Source organism: Vombatus ursinus, unplaced genomic scaffold, assembly GCF_900497805.2.
Source record: "Vombatus ursinus unplaced genomic scaffold, bare-nosed wombat genome assembly UNPS02014870.1, whole genome shotgun sequence".
NCBI classification, from domain to species: domain Eukaryota; kingdom Metazoa; phylum Chordata; class Mammalia; order Diprotodontia; family Vombatidae; genus Vombatus; species Vombatus ursinus.
The window spans coordinates 3872391-3887184 of record NW_020954648.1 but is presented as its reverse complement, the minus strand read 5'-3'; the positions used below and the strand labels follow the sequence as shown (position 1 = coordinate 3887184).

Genomic DNA, 14794 nt, shown 5'->3' with positions numbered 1-14794 from the left:
AACAATCCTTGATGGTACAACTGAGAGGATAAGATGACCAGTCTCTTAGGGCTTAGAGGGAGTAAGGAGATTAAGAATTAATGATTGTAAAGGGACTCAAGAGTAGAAAGCTCTCCACAAAAGTTAAGCATTATTATCATTATCCTCAGAATATCCAGTGGGGACAATATGTGCGTATACCCTGCAGGTGAACTTCCACATGTATTACTGGCAGACAGGATGGAAACAATCTTGGTTCACTGATAATTAGTTAAGCTATCCAAGAAGGTGCATTCAGAACAATTTTCTAGGTTCAGTTCTATAGCAACCACTTCAAACTGTAAACAAAAAATCCTACCAGTGATATTCTCCTAAAGTGAAGGTGAGATTGTTGGGAATATAGTAAATAATAAAAAGAAGGCATTGGTTCAGAAAAAACAAAGGCAGAAATGATTGTAGCTTGGGGTATAAACCTCTTATATTGAAACTAGAGGTGTAAGACTCTTGTATTTTTGCCCAGAGCAATATGATGATGATGATGATGATGATGATGATGACAGGTCATATTGATAGGAACTTTATTACAAAGAGCTTTCACTTACTACAACAGCCCTGCATTATGTAGGAAAAGAATTAAACTCAGTAAACATTATTAAGCAGTGTGAGAAACAAGAGTTAAGTTTCCACATAAGTAGATAAGAAATCAGCACAGATAGGCTAACTTTTGGGGGGCCGGGGGGGGCGGGCAGGGGGAAGGGGGGGAGTGACAACACAATTCTAGGCACATAATGTATGTTAAGGGTGGGGCGTATAAGGAAGATTGTGACCCAGAAGGATCAGGACCAATCGTGACTATAAAGCTTGCTCTTGCTTCTGTACTTGGCGCACTCTCCCCTTCAAAGGAGGTGTGCCCTCTTCTCGCGAGAACCAAAAGGACACACTTCAACCTCTTTAATAAAAAGTCTTTGAGACACCAGTCTTTGGAACCAAGTCTGGGGTCATCTTTATAACAAGCTATATAACTAGGTAACTAGTATGGTATTAGGTTTTAGAGAAGACAAAAACAAAGCAGTCTTTGACCTCAAGAAACTTACATTCTTTTGGGGGTAGAGTGGGGAACAACATGTACACAAAGAAAAAAACAAAATAGATACAAAGCAAGACCCAGAGATGGGAGAGAGAAAAGGAGGGATGAAGCTACCCTTTCTGAGCAGGACATTAAAGAAAACTTGATATCCAAGAGGCTAAGGGGAGCAGGGGGTGCCTTCTAAGAGCCTATCCAAAGGCATACTTAGGAGATGGAATATCACTTACAGGAAACAGTCATTAGGTCAACTGGTTGGAAAGCAAGCAAACAAAGCAAAGTCATGTGTAATAATCCCAGAAAGGTAGGCTAAAGCCAGATTATAAAGGACTTTGAAAACCAAATGGGGAAATTAGCATTTGATTTTAGAGAAGAGGGAGCCACTGGAGATTCCTGAAGGGAGTAACATGGTTGTGCTGAGGTTTAGGGTGCAAATGACAAATGATGAGGTACAAGCTCTGTGTATGTGTGTTTGTGCGTGTGTGTGTGTGTGTGTGTGTGTGTGTGTTCTGGGTAACACACCAAGCAGATTCCTTCTTAAGGGAGGTCACAGCCCCCAAAGGAGACAGTCTCATCAGGGAGATAGCTCCTTAAGGAAGATGAGATAACCAAGGACCAGAAGGTGAGATAACCAGGAAGTTTTGTGCCTAGATATCTAGGCACAATCATCATTACATTGTTCAGCCCATTTGCCCAGCATAGAGAAGTTAGTTTCATTATTTCATGGACCAGTTAATGGTTAATCTCATCATCTGCCCCCTCAAGAGGTAGGTAACCAAATTTGGGTCATGCATTCCTCATCAGTTGGACTTGTCCAATGGAGGGTAGGCATCCTGAGGCAGGGAATGGTTTAGTCTCCTCTTTGTAGCCCTAGTACCAACCCAATGCTAGGCACATAGCAGGCACTTAATAAATGTTTGTTGAATGTGCTTTGTGAATATTGATTTGATAGCTATATGGAAAATGGATTAGGAAGCTATTTCCCCAGTCCAAGTGAGAAGTGATGAGGCCCAAATTAGCATGGCAGCCACATGAGTGGAGAGGGGATGAAAGTGAGAGATACTGTGGATATCCAGTCCATAAGAGTTGGCAACTTTTGGGTACAAGGGGCGAGGAAAAGGGAAAAGTGGAGAATGAGGCTGTGCACTGGGATGGATAGAAGGATGGCGGTGCTAGAAGAGAAATAGGGAGGTTAGGCAGAAAAACTATTTCCCAGTTTTGTGAGCTTGGGCAAATCACTCATTCCTTTCTCAGTCTTGGTATTATTTCCACTGTACAGATGAAGAAACTGAGGCTCAGGTGAAAGGGTTTTCCCAACATCATTGAACTAGTAAATGGGAGAGTTGGGATTTAAAGCCAGATCTTTGGACTTGGAAGACCAGTGCTATTTCTGCAACAGGATGCTGACTCATGGTGTTTAAGAGACACTGGAGGTGAAGATTTCTCCAGCTGCAGCTGGAGCTGAGGACTTCTTCAATATGCTAAACATGTCCCTTACGTTTATTGTTTCCAATTCTTCTACACATGGACATTTTATCTGCATCCATATAGTTTCCCCATCATATTGCAAACATATGGGGGATTCCACCTAACAAAGTCCTTTAGCTTTTGTGGCAAAACATGGCAAAGGCACATCTCTAGGGGTTCTTATGCTCATTGTCTATTTAATGATCTTGGGTTGTAGCGTTGCTGGTAGCCATTTGGATGCAAGGGGTAAAAATGAGGGAAATTTTTCCTATGACAATTCATGCTCCCCATTCCTAATCACTCTTTCACCCCTGGTCCATATTTTTTCTCTAGCTTCTCTCGCACTATCCCTCTGGCCTATCTTATCTATGTAACTTATAAATATGGTTTTGGGATACAATGAAACTCCACTATATTATAAGGAAATTTTAAGATACAAGTTCTATAAAGTATGATTATTATACAAGTTACTCTCGCATTTATTAGTAAGCTAATTTGATTTTTCAAAGCACATCCAGTACCTCTTTAGGTGATGGCTCCAATTTAATGATGCCAACAGTCCTTTCTCAGCATCACCTATTGCTGCTACTTGATAGTCCTTAAAGTTTGGTCTGTTTGGGTGCAAAATTTCCCTCCTTCCCCTGGTTTCTGGGCCAAACTCAGTTGTCAGTATAGTGATGTTCCTCATTAACTTTACAAACACCCCTGGCTCTTCCACTAGAACACCTTAACTTCCAATGATTTCCTGTGCTCCGTGGGAGCTTCTGCCCCTTCAGACCATCATCTTGGATCCCCATCTTACTTTCCTCTCTTCCTCCTTTCACTGAATACCTCATCAGGGCACCTTGGTGCCAATAGATACTATCATCTTTTTTTTTTAAAAATCTTCTTCATGATTATAATTAATCTGCACTTTAAGAGCCTTCTTTATATTTTTAAAATCCTTAAGACCCTGAATTTATATAGACAATCTTAGTTTGGGATATTTCTCTAAAGCTCAAAACCATCTTTTGGGGGGAAATTGGTGAGACATTCTTTTAAAACAGTAGAGGAATGCATGGCGTAACACATTACAAAAGTGTATGATGATGACAATGTTGAAGGGCTTATGTTTGGACATTTTGGATATAGCATGTAAACAGATTCTGGTAACTAGTGGGAGCCGAGTCCTCATCCTATTGTTTCAGAAACACGTTCAATCTCACTTTCACAGACAGACACCAGCAGAGACAGACTCATCTGTATTCACATAGGCACAAAGCTGCACAAGACATAGGGACATTCATGTGTTTTTTGGTGGATAAAGCCATAATCACCCTGGTGATGATGATGATGATGATGATGATAACAATAATAGCAGCTGCCATCTTAACAGAGCTTTAAGGTTCGAAAAATGCTTTACATAGATAATCTCATTTGCTTTTGGAGATGATACAAGAACATGGAGACATGAATAAAATCAATAGTTGGGGGGCAGCTAGATGACGCAGTGCATAGAGCACTGGCTCTGGATTCAGGAAGACCTCGGTTTAAATCTGGCCCCAGACACTTGACACTTACTAGCTGTATGATCCTGGGCAAGTCACTTCACCCCATTGCCTTGCGAAAAAAATAAATAAATAAATAAAATCAATAGTGAGCCACATAGGAGATGAAAGAGGATTGAAAGGGTTGTAAAGGATTGAAGCTGTAGGCAGCTGATGGCTCAGTGGATAGAGTCAGGAAGGCCTGAGTTCAAATATGGCTTCATACACTCACAAGCTGTGTGACCCTGGGCAAGTCACTTGACCTTTGTTTGCCTTAATTTGATGGAGAAGGAAATGGCAAACCACTACAGTATCTTTGCTAAGAAAACCCCATACAGAGTCACAAAGAGTCAAACACGACTGAACATCTGAACTACTACAACAAAAACAAATATTAAATTATGATGAGGCAGCTAAGTGACTCAGTGGATAGGGTGCTAGGTCTGGAGTCAGGAAGGCCTTGAGTTCAAACCTACCTTCAGACACTCACTAGCTGTATAACCCTGGGCAAGTCACTTAAGCTCTGTTTGCTTAATCCATTGAAGAAGAAATAGCAAACCACTCCAGCATCTTTGCCAAGAAAATCCCATATGGGGTCACGAATAGTTGGACATGACTGGACAACAACAGCAACAACAATATCTTAAAGAGGTAAGAAAAACAAAAGCATGAAAAAAACCTTCAAACTTAATTATAGACAACTAGGTGGCACAGTGGATAGAAGACCCAAGTCCAAATTCAGCCTCAGAAATGTCCTAGCTGTGTGACTTTGGGCAAGTCACTTAACCTCTGTTTGCCTATGGACTGGTGATCCACTGGAGAAAGAAATGACAACCCACTCTGGTATCTTTGCCAAAAAAACCCCATGGACAGTACTGGTGTGCTCTGGTCCATAGGATCACGAAGAGTCACTGAATGACTGAACAACAACAAAGTATTGAAAGCATAAAGTGGCTGAAAGAGAGCCAGAAAACTCTGAGATAAAACAAAAAAGTGGCGATGGAAAGAGCAGGAAGATGGGAGCTTAGGAAGACTCAGGGCTTCCTTTAGGAGGAACTGATTGGCACAAGGAGTGGAAGCCAGGGCGTTTGGGCACACAGACAGAATACTTTTCTATGGCAAAAAACAGAGACACTTAAGACTCAAAGCCAGAAAAATCCATTCACATCCGGCTGAGGCTTAGCTGATAATCAGTAATAATGTCAGTCTAGGAGAAGGAAATAGAGGACCCCAGATGTTTCTACTCAGAAAACTAACAAGAGAATAACCATTATTTCTGTTGTCAGGGGCAACAACATTTTTATGAGTCCTAAGAATGGTCAGTACATTGAACGCAGGAATACCATACATTCATTTTTCCTTAATATATATTTCATTGAGGTTTTATATTTGAATAAACTTCAATTAAGCCTGAAGAATAATAAGGAAGAATCTTCATAAAATTACTACTCAGTGCTTCTTTCGCCTACAAAATAATAGAATTAGCTCTGAAAGGAAAGACAACACAGATATATATTTGGACTTTAGAAAAGCATTTGATAAAGACTCATAAAAATTTACAAGTCAAATTGGTTCCAATTAGCTTGGATGAGGACAAAGTCATTCAGTTTGACAATGGGCTGAAAACTCATAAACAAAAGTATAATGCTAAATGGTGATTTTTCTCAGCAAGCAGAAAGATAATGGAATTAACAGATGACACTGAATTAGAAGGTATGGCCAAGAGCGGTAAGAACAGAGAAATAATAAAAACAGACCTGGAGAGGTTAGGCATAAGAGGAGGAAATTGCTAAATAAGTCAGCTTGAGAAAATGAAAAAGAATAGAATAGAAAATGATTAAAGGCACAGAAAACCTAACTTAGGAAAGAAGATTACAGAAACTAAATATGTACAGCTAGGCTGAGCAATGACTAAAGAGGATCTGATAACAGTCTACAAATATTTGAAACTTGTAAATACCTGAGCAGGAAAGGAATTACCATACAGGGGGCTTTAATTAATAATAATCAAATGGAATTAGGAGAGGGAACATTTTGTCTAATGGTTCAGGAAAAACACAAAGCTGAAACTAGGTAATACCTCATGGGATCTGGGTTAGGCAAATTATTACTGTCAATTGTGTAGCTATGTAGAAACATCAATAGGTTTATATTTTAGAATTCATTAATCATTAAAGCACAATAAAAGCTCCGGCACTGAATTCTAAGGTGGAGCTCATACTCTGTCCTTTAGGAAACCTTAGGTCAGATGAAACAGAAAGTCATTTAGAGTCTTGATCAGGAGTGACCAGACCAGTTGGGTCTTTCTGTTTTTTTAGGGTGATCTTTTATAGAAAGTTTCACTTTCACCTAACTGGTTTGGCATTCTCAGATCTTAATATCAAGAGAGGCTTTATGACTAACTGATAACAGGTTGGGGAGGGGTAAGAAGTCATTTTGCTTTTAATCAGATTCGATTGAGAGTAAATCTAAGCAGCACCAGGCAACAGTGGGTTATCATTCCTGTGCGTCCTTCTAAATTTCCAACCAGAGTTACAAAAGGACTTGGATTATTAGAGCATAGCTCTCACATTTTACAAATGACAAAATGGAGGGAGGTGAGATGTGACTTGCCCAATTTCATTCAATTGGTTAGTGCAGTTCAGGGAGGAGGGGGATGTGTGAAGGGAGAATGAGACAACAACCATGATCAGAGGATCAGAATTTAAGATTCCCCTGTCTCCCAACCCAGGGCTGTTTTCATTACACCGTTCTAACATTTTTGTGCCCTGTGTGTAAAATAGAGGAGACAATACAAATCCACTCTTCCAAGAAAGGAGAAACAAGAAGTAAAATAACTACAAAGAAATTTCCAATTACAAAGAAATATAGGAGGGCAAAAAGCTAGATCATTTTGGATACTATAAAGTGACATTTCCCAGTAAAAGTTTAACTTTTAAAATTAGCTGCTGATTTACAATTCTGTGTAAAAACCTAATGGAAGCTGGCTAAATTTCATAGCATTTTGATTTGAGAAAACAACAGACACAGTCCTTTTTATATTAATTTGGCTATATCAGAAGGTACTAGTGTAAGGTTGACTTTATTAGTGCTTTCTTAGAGAATGTGACTACCAAGAGGTAGAACTGTGAACCAGCTCATGGGAGAACAATTAGAGGTGCCTAGGAAGGGACGACTTTCACAGCATCACTTGCCAGGAGGAAGAGATTAACATACAATTTGTAAAATGATGCAAGCATCTCTCAGAACAATATATCTCACTGATGTTACTAAAGTTGTCTTCTTTCTGAAGAAAAAAACCATACTTTATATGAAAGCAATTGCATATGCTCATAGTGAAGAAAGAGTTGGCTTCTGAGTCAGAAAGATATGGGTTCCAGTCCCTCTGCATGTTGGCAGTGTGTTCCTGGGTTTAACCTCTCAGTGTCCCAAGTAATTCTCTAAGACTATAAGATATAGAACAGGTGCCGACTAATGTTAGTAGAGGGAGTTTATTCATATGGAGTTCTTGATATCAATGAAATCATAGATTTAGTAAAAAAAAAAAAATTAAGTTGTTGAAAGAGGTACCTGGACAAGAGTTATTTGTGACAAGATAAGGGAAAGCCCAATTAGGAAATGGAAGAAAATGCTTATGAGAAACTCACTAAGTTAGATTGTGTACTTGCGGGGTATCAGAAGGGCCCAGTAACACAGAACTTAGGATAGTTACGTAAGTTGCTGCTATCTGTTACTGTGGAGTTAGTAGCTAGTTTTTTGGAGAGTTCTCAAAATTGGAAAAGAACAGGCATGATAGTCATTTTTTCAAAATGCAAAATAATGAAGACACTGGACAAGTAGTCAACTTGAACACCTGAGAAGATATTAGGATAAATTATATAATTAAATGACAACTTCAGTTATCCAGAAGAGAACAAGGCTCCCCAAGTGGCTTTTTTACTAACACAACACCATGAAAGGCCACTGGATTTGGAGTCCTTGGACTTGGTTTTAAACCCTAGCTCAGCCACGTGTAACCCTGGGCAATTCACACAACCTCTTGGTCCTTCAGGACCCAAATCTAGGATCCTAATCATGAGGCTAATTTAATTCAACAGTATAGTAACTGGCTTCGCAGTACTTGGCTGTGTAAGAAGAAAATAATATATCGTGAACAAGCCATGAAGTCAAAGAACAAAATCCCATGAGGTAGAAATCACATTGCCTAGAGAGACACAATCAAAGTGATTATCACCTGTTGAGCGTGATTTTAGGTGGATACATTATATAATGTCCTAAAGGGCCCAGTGTTTGGGCTGTTGTTATTTAAAACCCTTATCAATGTCCTGGGTCACAGACTTGTAAATGTATTGTTAAGATGACACAGAAGTAGGTAAACTTGCTAAACCCAGAAGACAGGAATGGAATGAAAACTGACAACCTAAATTATATGAAGATGAAATTTAAGAGACAAGGGTGGGAGAGAGTAGTTAGGATTGAAAATAAACATCATATAGAAGATGGGGAAATTCCAGTTGGATGTTAGAAAATTATATGGAGGGGAGATAAGCTGAATACGGAATAGCAATTTACATTTGTTATTTTAAAACACAAATAGGACATTGACAGGAATTATTAGGATTCTAGGTCCTCCAGGTAGTCTTCTCTCCACTGAACTTGAAAGGGGTTTAGTGGAAAACTCTCTTGGTTAGTTGAAAAGAGACCTGAGTTCTAGTCATTCCCCTGCCATGAAGTAGCTGAGGGATCTTGATCAAATGCTTCAACCTCTGGGAGCTTCAAGGTCCTCAAGTGTGAAATGAGATGATGGAGGTGAACACTAAGGTTCTGCTGGTTCCATGATCTGAATCATATTTTAAGAGAAATATCTATAATACATTGGTGAGAGTTCAGAGAAGTGCAAAGCCAAAACAAACAAACAAGAAATATGACTATTTATTCTGCAGTGGAACTCTGAGGAGAGCCTAGAGGAGGTTGGCTGTTACACCTAGAATGGAGGATATGGAATCAGGCAGGTTTCCCTTTTAGAAGAGAAGGTAAATGGTGCTTGAAGAATGCCTCTCTAGTCTCCAGGTTATTAGGGAAAATGAAATGTTCCTTAAAAAAAAAAAGAGCATCCATGTTAAAAAAAAAAAAGCAAAAACAAGAAAAGGGATCTGAGGAGGCAAAAGGTAATAACAATCTATATCAGGAGCCTAGAAAAATGAGAGAAAAAAGGGAAGAAGGACGTTGAACATTTATTTAGATATAAGGTTCTTCTCCAATGATGTGGGAGTAGCTGCTGGTCCTACAAGAAATAATAATGTGGATCTATAAGAGATGAAAGGTCATTCAGTTAAGGGTCAGGTGAAGAAGAGATGTATAGATTTATTAGGTGACTCCCTGCTGAGGGGTAATGAGGCAGCTATTTGTTGACTTGATAATTGCAACAGAGAGAGGTCTTCCCAGGGCATCTGTCCAGGATATGATAAAGAACCTCTCCAGATTTGTTAGTTCTGATGAATACTACCTACTTCTGGTGACTTACCTGGGCACAAAAGGTATTTGCAGGAGAAATCTAGTAAGCATGTCAAGGATTATGATGTTATGGACACGAACCTGAGGCCCTCAAGGACACAGATGTATTCTTATCAGTGATGGTGATTGAAGGCAAGGACTTCAGAAGGGAAAGGCAGATGCATGAAACAAACAGTTGGTAAAGAAGTACAAGATGGCGGAAGCTAAATAGTTAGGCAACAGTTTTTGTGAAAAATAGACGTGGGGGGTTTTGTAGACTGTGAGCTCAATGAGTCTGTGGTGTGAGAGGGCAAACAAAAAAGCTCCTATCATCTTGGACTGCATTAAGAGGAGGAGAGATTCCACAAATAGGGATGTGACAGTCCCACTGTACTCTGCCTTCATTCCATGATCATCTCTGGGTGTCACAGTTCAGGAAGACACTGATAAACTGGAGGATATTTAGAGGAGGGAAACTAGGATGTTGCAGGACCGTAAGGTCGTGATCCATGAAGGAACTGGGCAGAGGAGAAGACTTAAGAGGGATATGAGAGCTGATCTCAAACATTTGAAAAGCTGTCGTGTGATGCCAGGATCAAACTTGTTCTGGCCCCTGAACATATAGCTAAGAGCAATGGCAGAAGTTACTTCCTAATTATTAGTGGTTCCAAGTGGAATGGGCTGCCTTGGGAGGTAATGGGCTCCTATTCACCAAAGGTTTTCAAATAAAGGCTGGATGAGTACTTGGTGGATATATTGTAGATAGTATTCTTTTTCAAGTATAGGTTGGACTACATGACCCCTGAGATCTCTTTCCAACTCTGAGATTCTGGGATTCAAAGAGGAATTTTCAGACTTACAATAAGTTACAATGAGTTATAAGTGAGAATGCTTATCAATTGTTTTCCATTTCTGAAGACGACAAAATAGAGGAACAGTTTAGCATGAAGCATGAAGGTGTTAATCATAAAGAAATTATAAAGATAACCTTCTAGATGGTGAGAAAGATTAAATATCAGAACAGGCTATCAAGGAAGGTTACAGAATCTCTACTCCTGATGAGCTTTAAATAAATTATCCAAAACAGATGGGTAATAAAGTGTGGTCCTGCCTAAAGAATAAAGGTGGACTAGTTGAATTCAAGGCTGCTTTAAGCAATATGTTTCTACAAAATTCATCTTTAAGCAAGTGAAAACCTTTAAACAAAAATATAGCATGAAACAGAAAATTTTAAAATGTGAAAAATTTTTACTGGAAGGTGGTCTCCCAACTAATTTCTATGGAGGTCACATTGATGTTCTTGAAATATTCCCTAATGAAAAACATTAAATTTAGTATATTTTCTAGGAGTTCTTAAAAAGTATACTGAATTATTTGTTCCCTTCCCCCAAAAAGTTTATTTACTTCCTAAGGGAAAAATATTGTGTAAATTTGGTTTTTACTTAACCACCTTACAAGAATAGCATGCCAGGTGAGAATATTTCTGATCATCAAGGCACTGGGACTTTCACCTTTTTGTTGTCATGGGCCCCTTTGACAGTTTAGGCAAGCCTATGGATTCCATGAAGAATGTTTTTAAATATATCAAATAAAATACAAAGGATTACAAAGAAAACCAATTGTATTGCAATAGTCATCTCAATATTAAAAAAAAAAAAGTCCAGAGACACCAAGTTAAGAACTCCTGATTTGGGCAGTCTCTGATTCTACATGTGTGTATACAAACAGACACACATGAGTACAGAGAATTACATGCATACAAATATATTAATAGAGGAAACATATATGAGGTGATATGAAGTATGATACAAAATGTGGTCCAGGAATTGGTAGACTTTCAGTATGGCTCACACAGTTGTACTCAACTCAAGAAGGAACCATTCAGGAGGATCAGAATGAAGGAAATAAAGTGTAATTATGGATTACTGGTAAGGACAAAAATTTAGAAAGGTGACTTGGATTTGGGCAGATTGGACCTGAAGTATGAAGGAAAGACACAAATAAAATAAAAAGAGGATATGTTGAAAGTCAGTCTGCTACTAATGATTCAACAGGCAATATCTAAGAAAAGGTAGTCTACTCTATCTCCTGCTCAAGGCATGTCCATTCCTTACAGAGTTTATACTTGGTCCAGGTTAACATGAAATGTTTCAGGTGAGTGAGAATCCTTCTTTCAGTCCTGAAGGGAGGTTTGACTATCCAAAGTGATTTCTCTGGTTGCAAATTTTCCCTACTGTAGGATGAAATGCCACAATACTGTAGGATTATGCCACAATGTGGCATAATGTGACTTCCTCTTCGAGTCACACCCATGTAGAATCATCATAGAATCATAGATTTAATGCTGGAGGGGACCAGAATGGTCATCAAGTCCTATTTTCTTTGAGGCTCAGAGAGGTTCAAGTCATTTGCCCAATATTACAGAGCAAGGAGAAAAGACTGATTTCAAATCCAGGTCCTTGTGGGTCCACATCTATTGTTCTTTTCTGCCTATAAACTGCTAGGATGTCAAAGGACAGGGGAGAGAACATGGGCTGGACTTGTGAGCACGGCACACCAGATCACTTGAAGCTTTGGTTTAGCAAAAACAATAAAAGAAGTGATTACAGTTCAGTTGGGGTGTTCCACAGTGAATATCAGAATGATGACAGTTACTTAAATCACTCACTGGGTGGAATAATTACCTTGAAATGAACAACTGAGAGCATACTACTTATATTATGAGATGGAATTGAGCACATCAGAAGTGTTAACAGGTTTGGTAGAATAGGTCTTTGTCAGAATCACGCAGGTGATTAAAGACATGAATTGGACGTCTACTGCACTAGGGTGCTCTTACTGACATGAACACAACAGGCAAAATTGGGCAATTACAAAGTTGAGCATTAGCTCAGAGAGCATCTCTTGCCAGTTGAAAACAGTTGATTCTAGGTTTGCATGTGTGAGTCACTCAGCAGTTAGCTATAGAGGTTATCTATTATATTGCTTTGTGGAGCAGTTCTAGTCCAGAACACATCAGATTTGGAATGCTGTATTATTGGAAATGCTAGGTAATTGTCTCCTCAAGGCAGAAGGCCTATTGATGAGATGAGCTCTTACAATTACTGATGTTAAAACACCCAATGAGCCCTAGCATTGAAGCAGGAGAGATGATAGGGAGGTTGACATTAGTGTTTATTTCACAATTAATAAAGGGCCACAGGGCCTTTTCTGAAATTTGTACTTGGATGTCCAGATTTAACTCTTTGCTATATTGCAATATAGTTTCCAATATAACAGAATCATAAAGCAGTCCTTGAGAAGGCACCTAGCAAGCATCCAGCTTTTAAGCAATACTTTTGGACAGCCTGAAATAGATGTGTCTTCTCTTCTTAAGGGTCATGCAGGGAAGATTATATGATTTCCTTCAGAAGTTGTTTTTAGAATCTCATAGCATTGGAAATCTCATCTCTCATATGACTTTCTTCTACTGAAATTTAAGCTGTTTACTTTGGTCTGTCTGGCATCCCCCATTGAAGAAGTGGAAAGCTGCAGGCCCAAAGGCTAGATATAACTGGCTCTCAGAAAGTATCCCCTTCTGAGAAATTTCTCTATCTGTTGCTACCACAGCCCAGGGAATTATTTTCCCCTGGTCAGCTTCTATTGCTGTCTCACTGAAAAGAGGAACCTCTCGAACTGTGGTTAATCAGCTGACCATAATTTCAAAGGAAAGTTGTAAGTGGTTAGGCAACCGTGTTGTAATAAAACACTGCTGTCTTTTGAGTCAGAAGACCGGTGCTTGACTCCTAAATCTACCAACTTCCCGGCTATGATGGTGATACCTTTACTATTCACCTAACAGAGTTGTTATGGAATTTGGAAGACATGATATACACAAAGTACTCTGTGAATTGTTAGTCTATAAAACGTCAGCTCTTGTTATTATCATATTACTAGTATGATAATTTACTATGAAACCTACATTCCAAGTAAATAGCCAGGTATAACCAAAACACTTTACTTCTAACACTCTTTTAACAGTTTGTCCTAACATTCACCTCAGAATCTATTTTCTTTGTCTCCTTTGTTTCCCCTTGCTTTATCTCTCTCTAAGGAACAACCTTGTGGTTATCTTCTTTGGCTACTTCTTCACTTCTTGTCCAAACCAATTACTTTTTATCCTTATTTTCCAACTTCATTTCTCTTTTCTTCTAGATTCCCCCTCCCCCAATTTTTCCAATTAATTACTTTCTATTAAGTATCTACTACATAGTAATCTTACATTAAATGTTTATATGTAGCACTTTTGTTCAAGTTTTTATTTATAAGCTATTGTGGCAAGGATGAATGCTACAGTTTGGCCTCATTCAGAACATATTTCTGAGGTTTAGTAAAAAAGCTGGGTTAAAACAGGTCTTTCCATGTTACATAAAGGAATAGGAAGATAAGTTATTTTCCTAAGATCACAAAGAAGTCTGAGAAGAAAGATAGAATTGTATTTCAATTCAACATTTATTAAGTGCCTACTGTGTAGAAAGTACTATTTCTGTGTGTGTGTGTGTGTGTGTGTGTGTAAGTAAAGATATATAGAGAAATAGATATCTAGATAGATATAGTGATAGATAAATAGAGTGATTCAAAGTAATTTCAAGAGGGAGAGAGCACTAACACCTTGGAGGGAATCAAGAAAAACTTCATGCAGTGATATATGAGTTACACTTGGAAGAAAGTTAGGAATTCTATAAAGTGGAGCTGTTTCTAATGAACAGAGCAGACTACTGGGCATGTTACTTGCAATCAGCACATCTAAATGAAATTACCTTATTTGGCCTTGTAGCCATCCCCTAAATGAGACAATCCATAGTAGGCACTTACTTTGAGATGCTGAAAGATTGGAAAAAGCTGACTTTGTTCGTCCTGCCAACCACTCCAAGCTTTCATGCATGTTGGCCAAAGCCTTTAGGTCACTGACATCACGTAGGATCTCTTGTTGTGGGATTAATTTATCACCCAGGTTCCCAATTAGAACTTCAGACTCCTTGCCAAAGGCTGCCCTGCAACACAGATTGAAAACACACATCACAACATAGTATGAGAATTTTAGAAATGGGGAAAGACTGTTTAGTTCAAATCTAACATGGTGGTCTTACAGCAGGACAGAAGGAGCTGCTACTATTCTCCTTCTACTATGTATTACTGCCTCCAATTTTCAATGTAAGGATACCATTAAATATTCCTGTTTAAAAGCTCTTGTTTTGGGTTCAAA

At 38.7% G+C, this 14794-nt stretch overlaps 1 protein-coding gene across 1 annotated transcript in view; it reads right to left on the bottom strand.

The window, feature by feature from the left end:
* The window catches only part of EXOC4 (exocyst complex component 4), an 879542-nt gene that overhangs the window by 122533 nt on the left and 742215 nt on the right, over positions 1–14794 (bottom strand). Inside the window, exon 14 of the mRNA XM_027842359.1 lies at positions 14404–14582. Within this exon, the coding sequence (XP_027698160.1) occupies positions 14404–14582 (179 nt within the window). The remainder of the gene's footprint in view (positions 1–14403; positions 14583–14794) is intronic.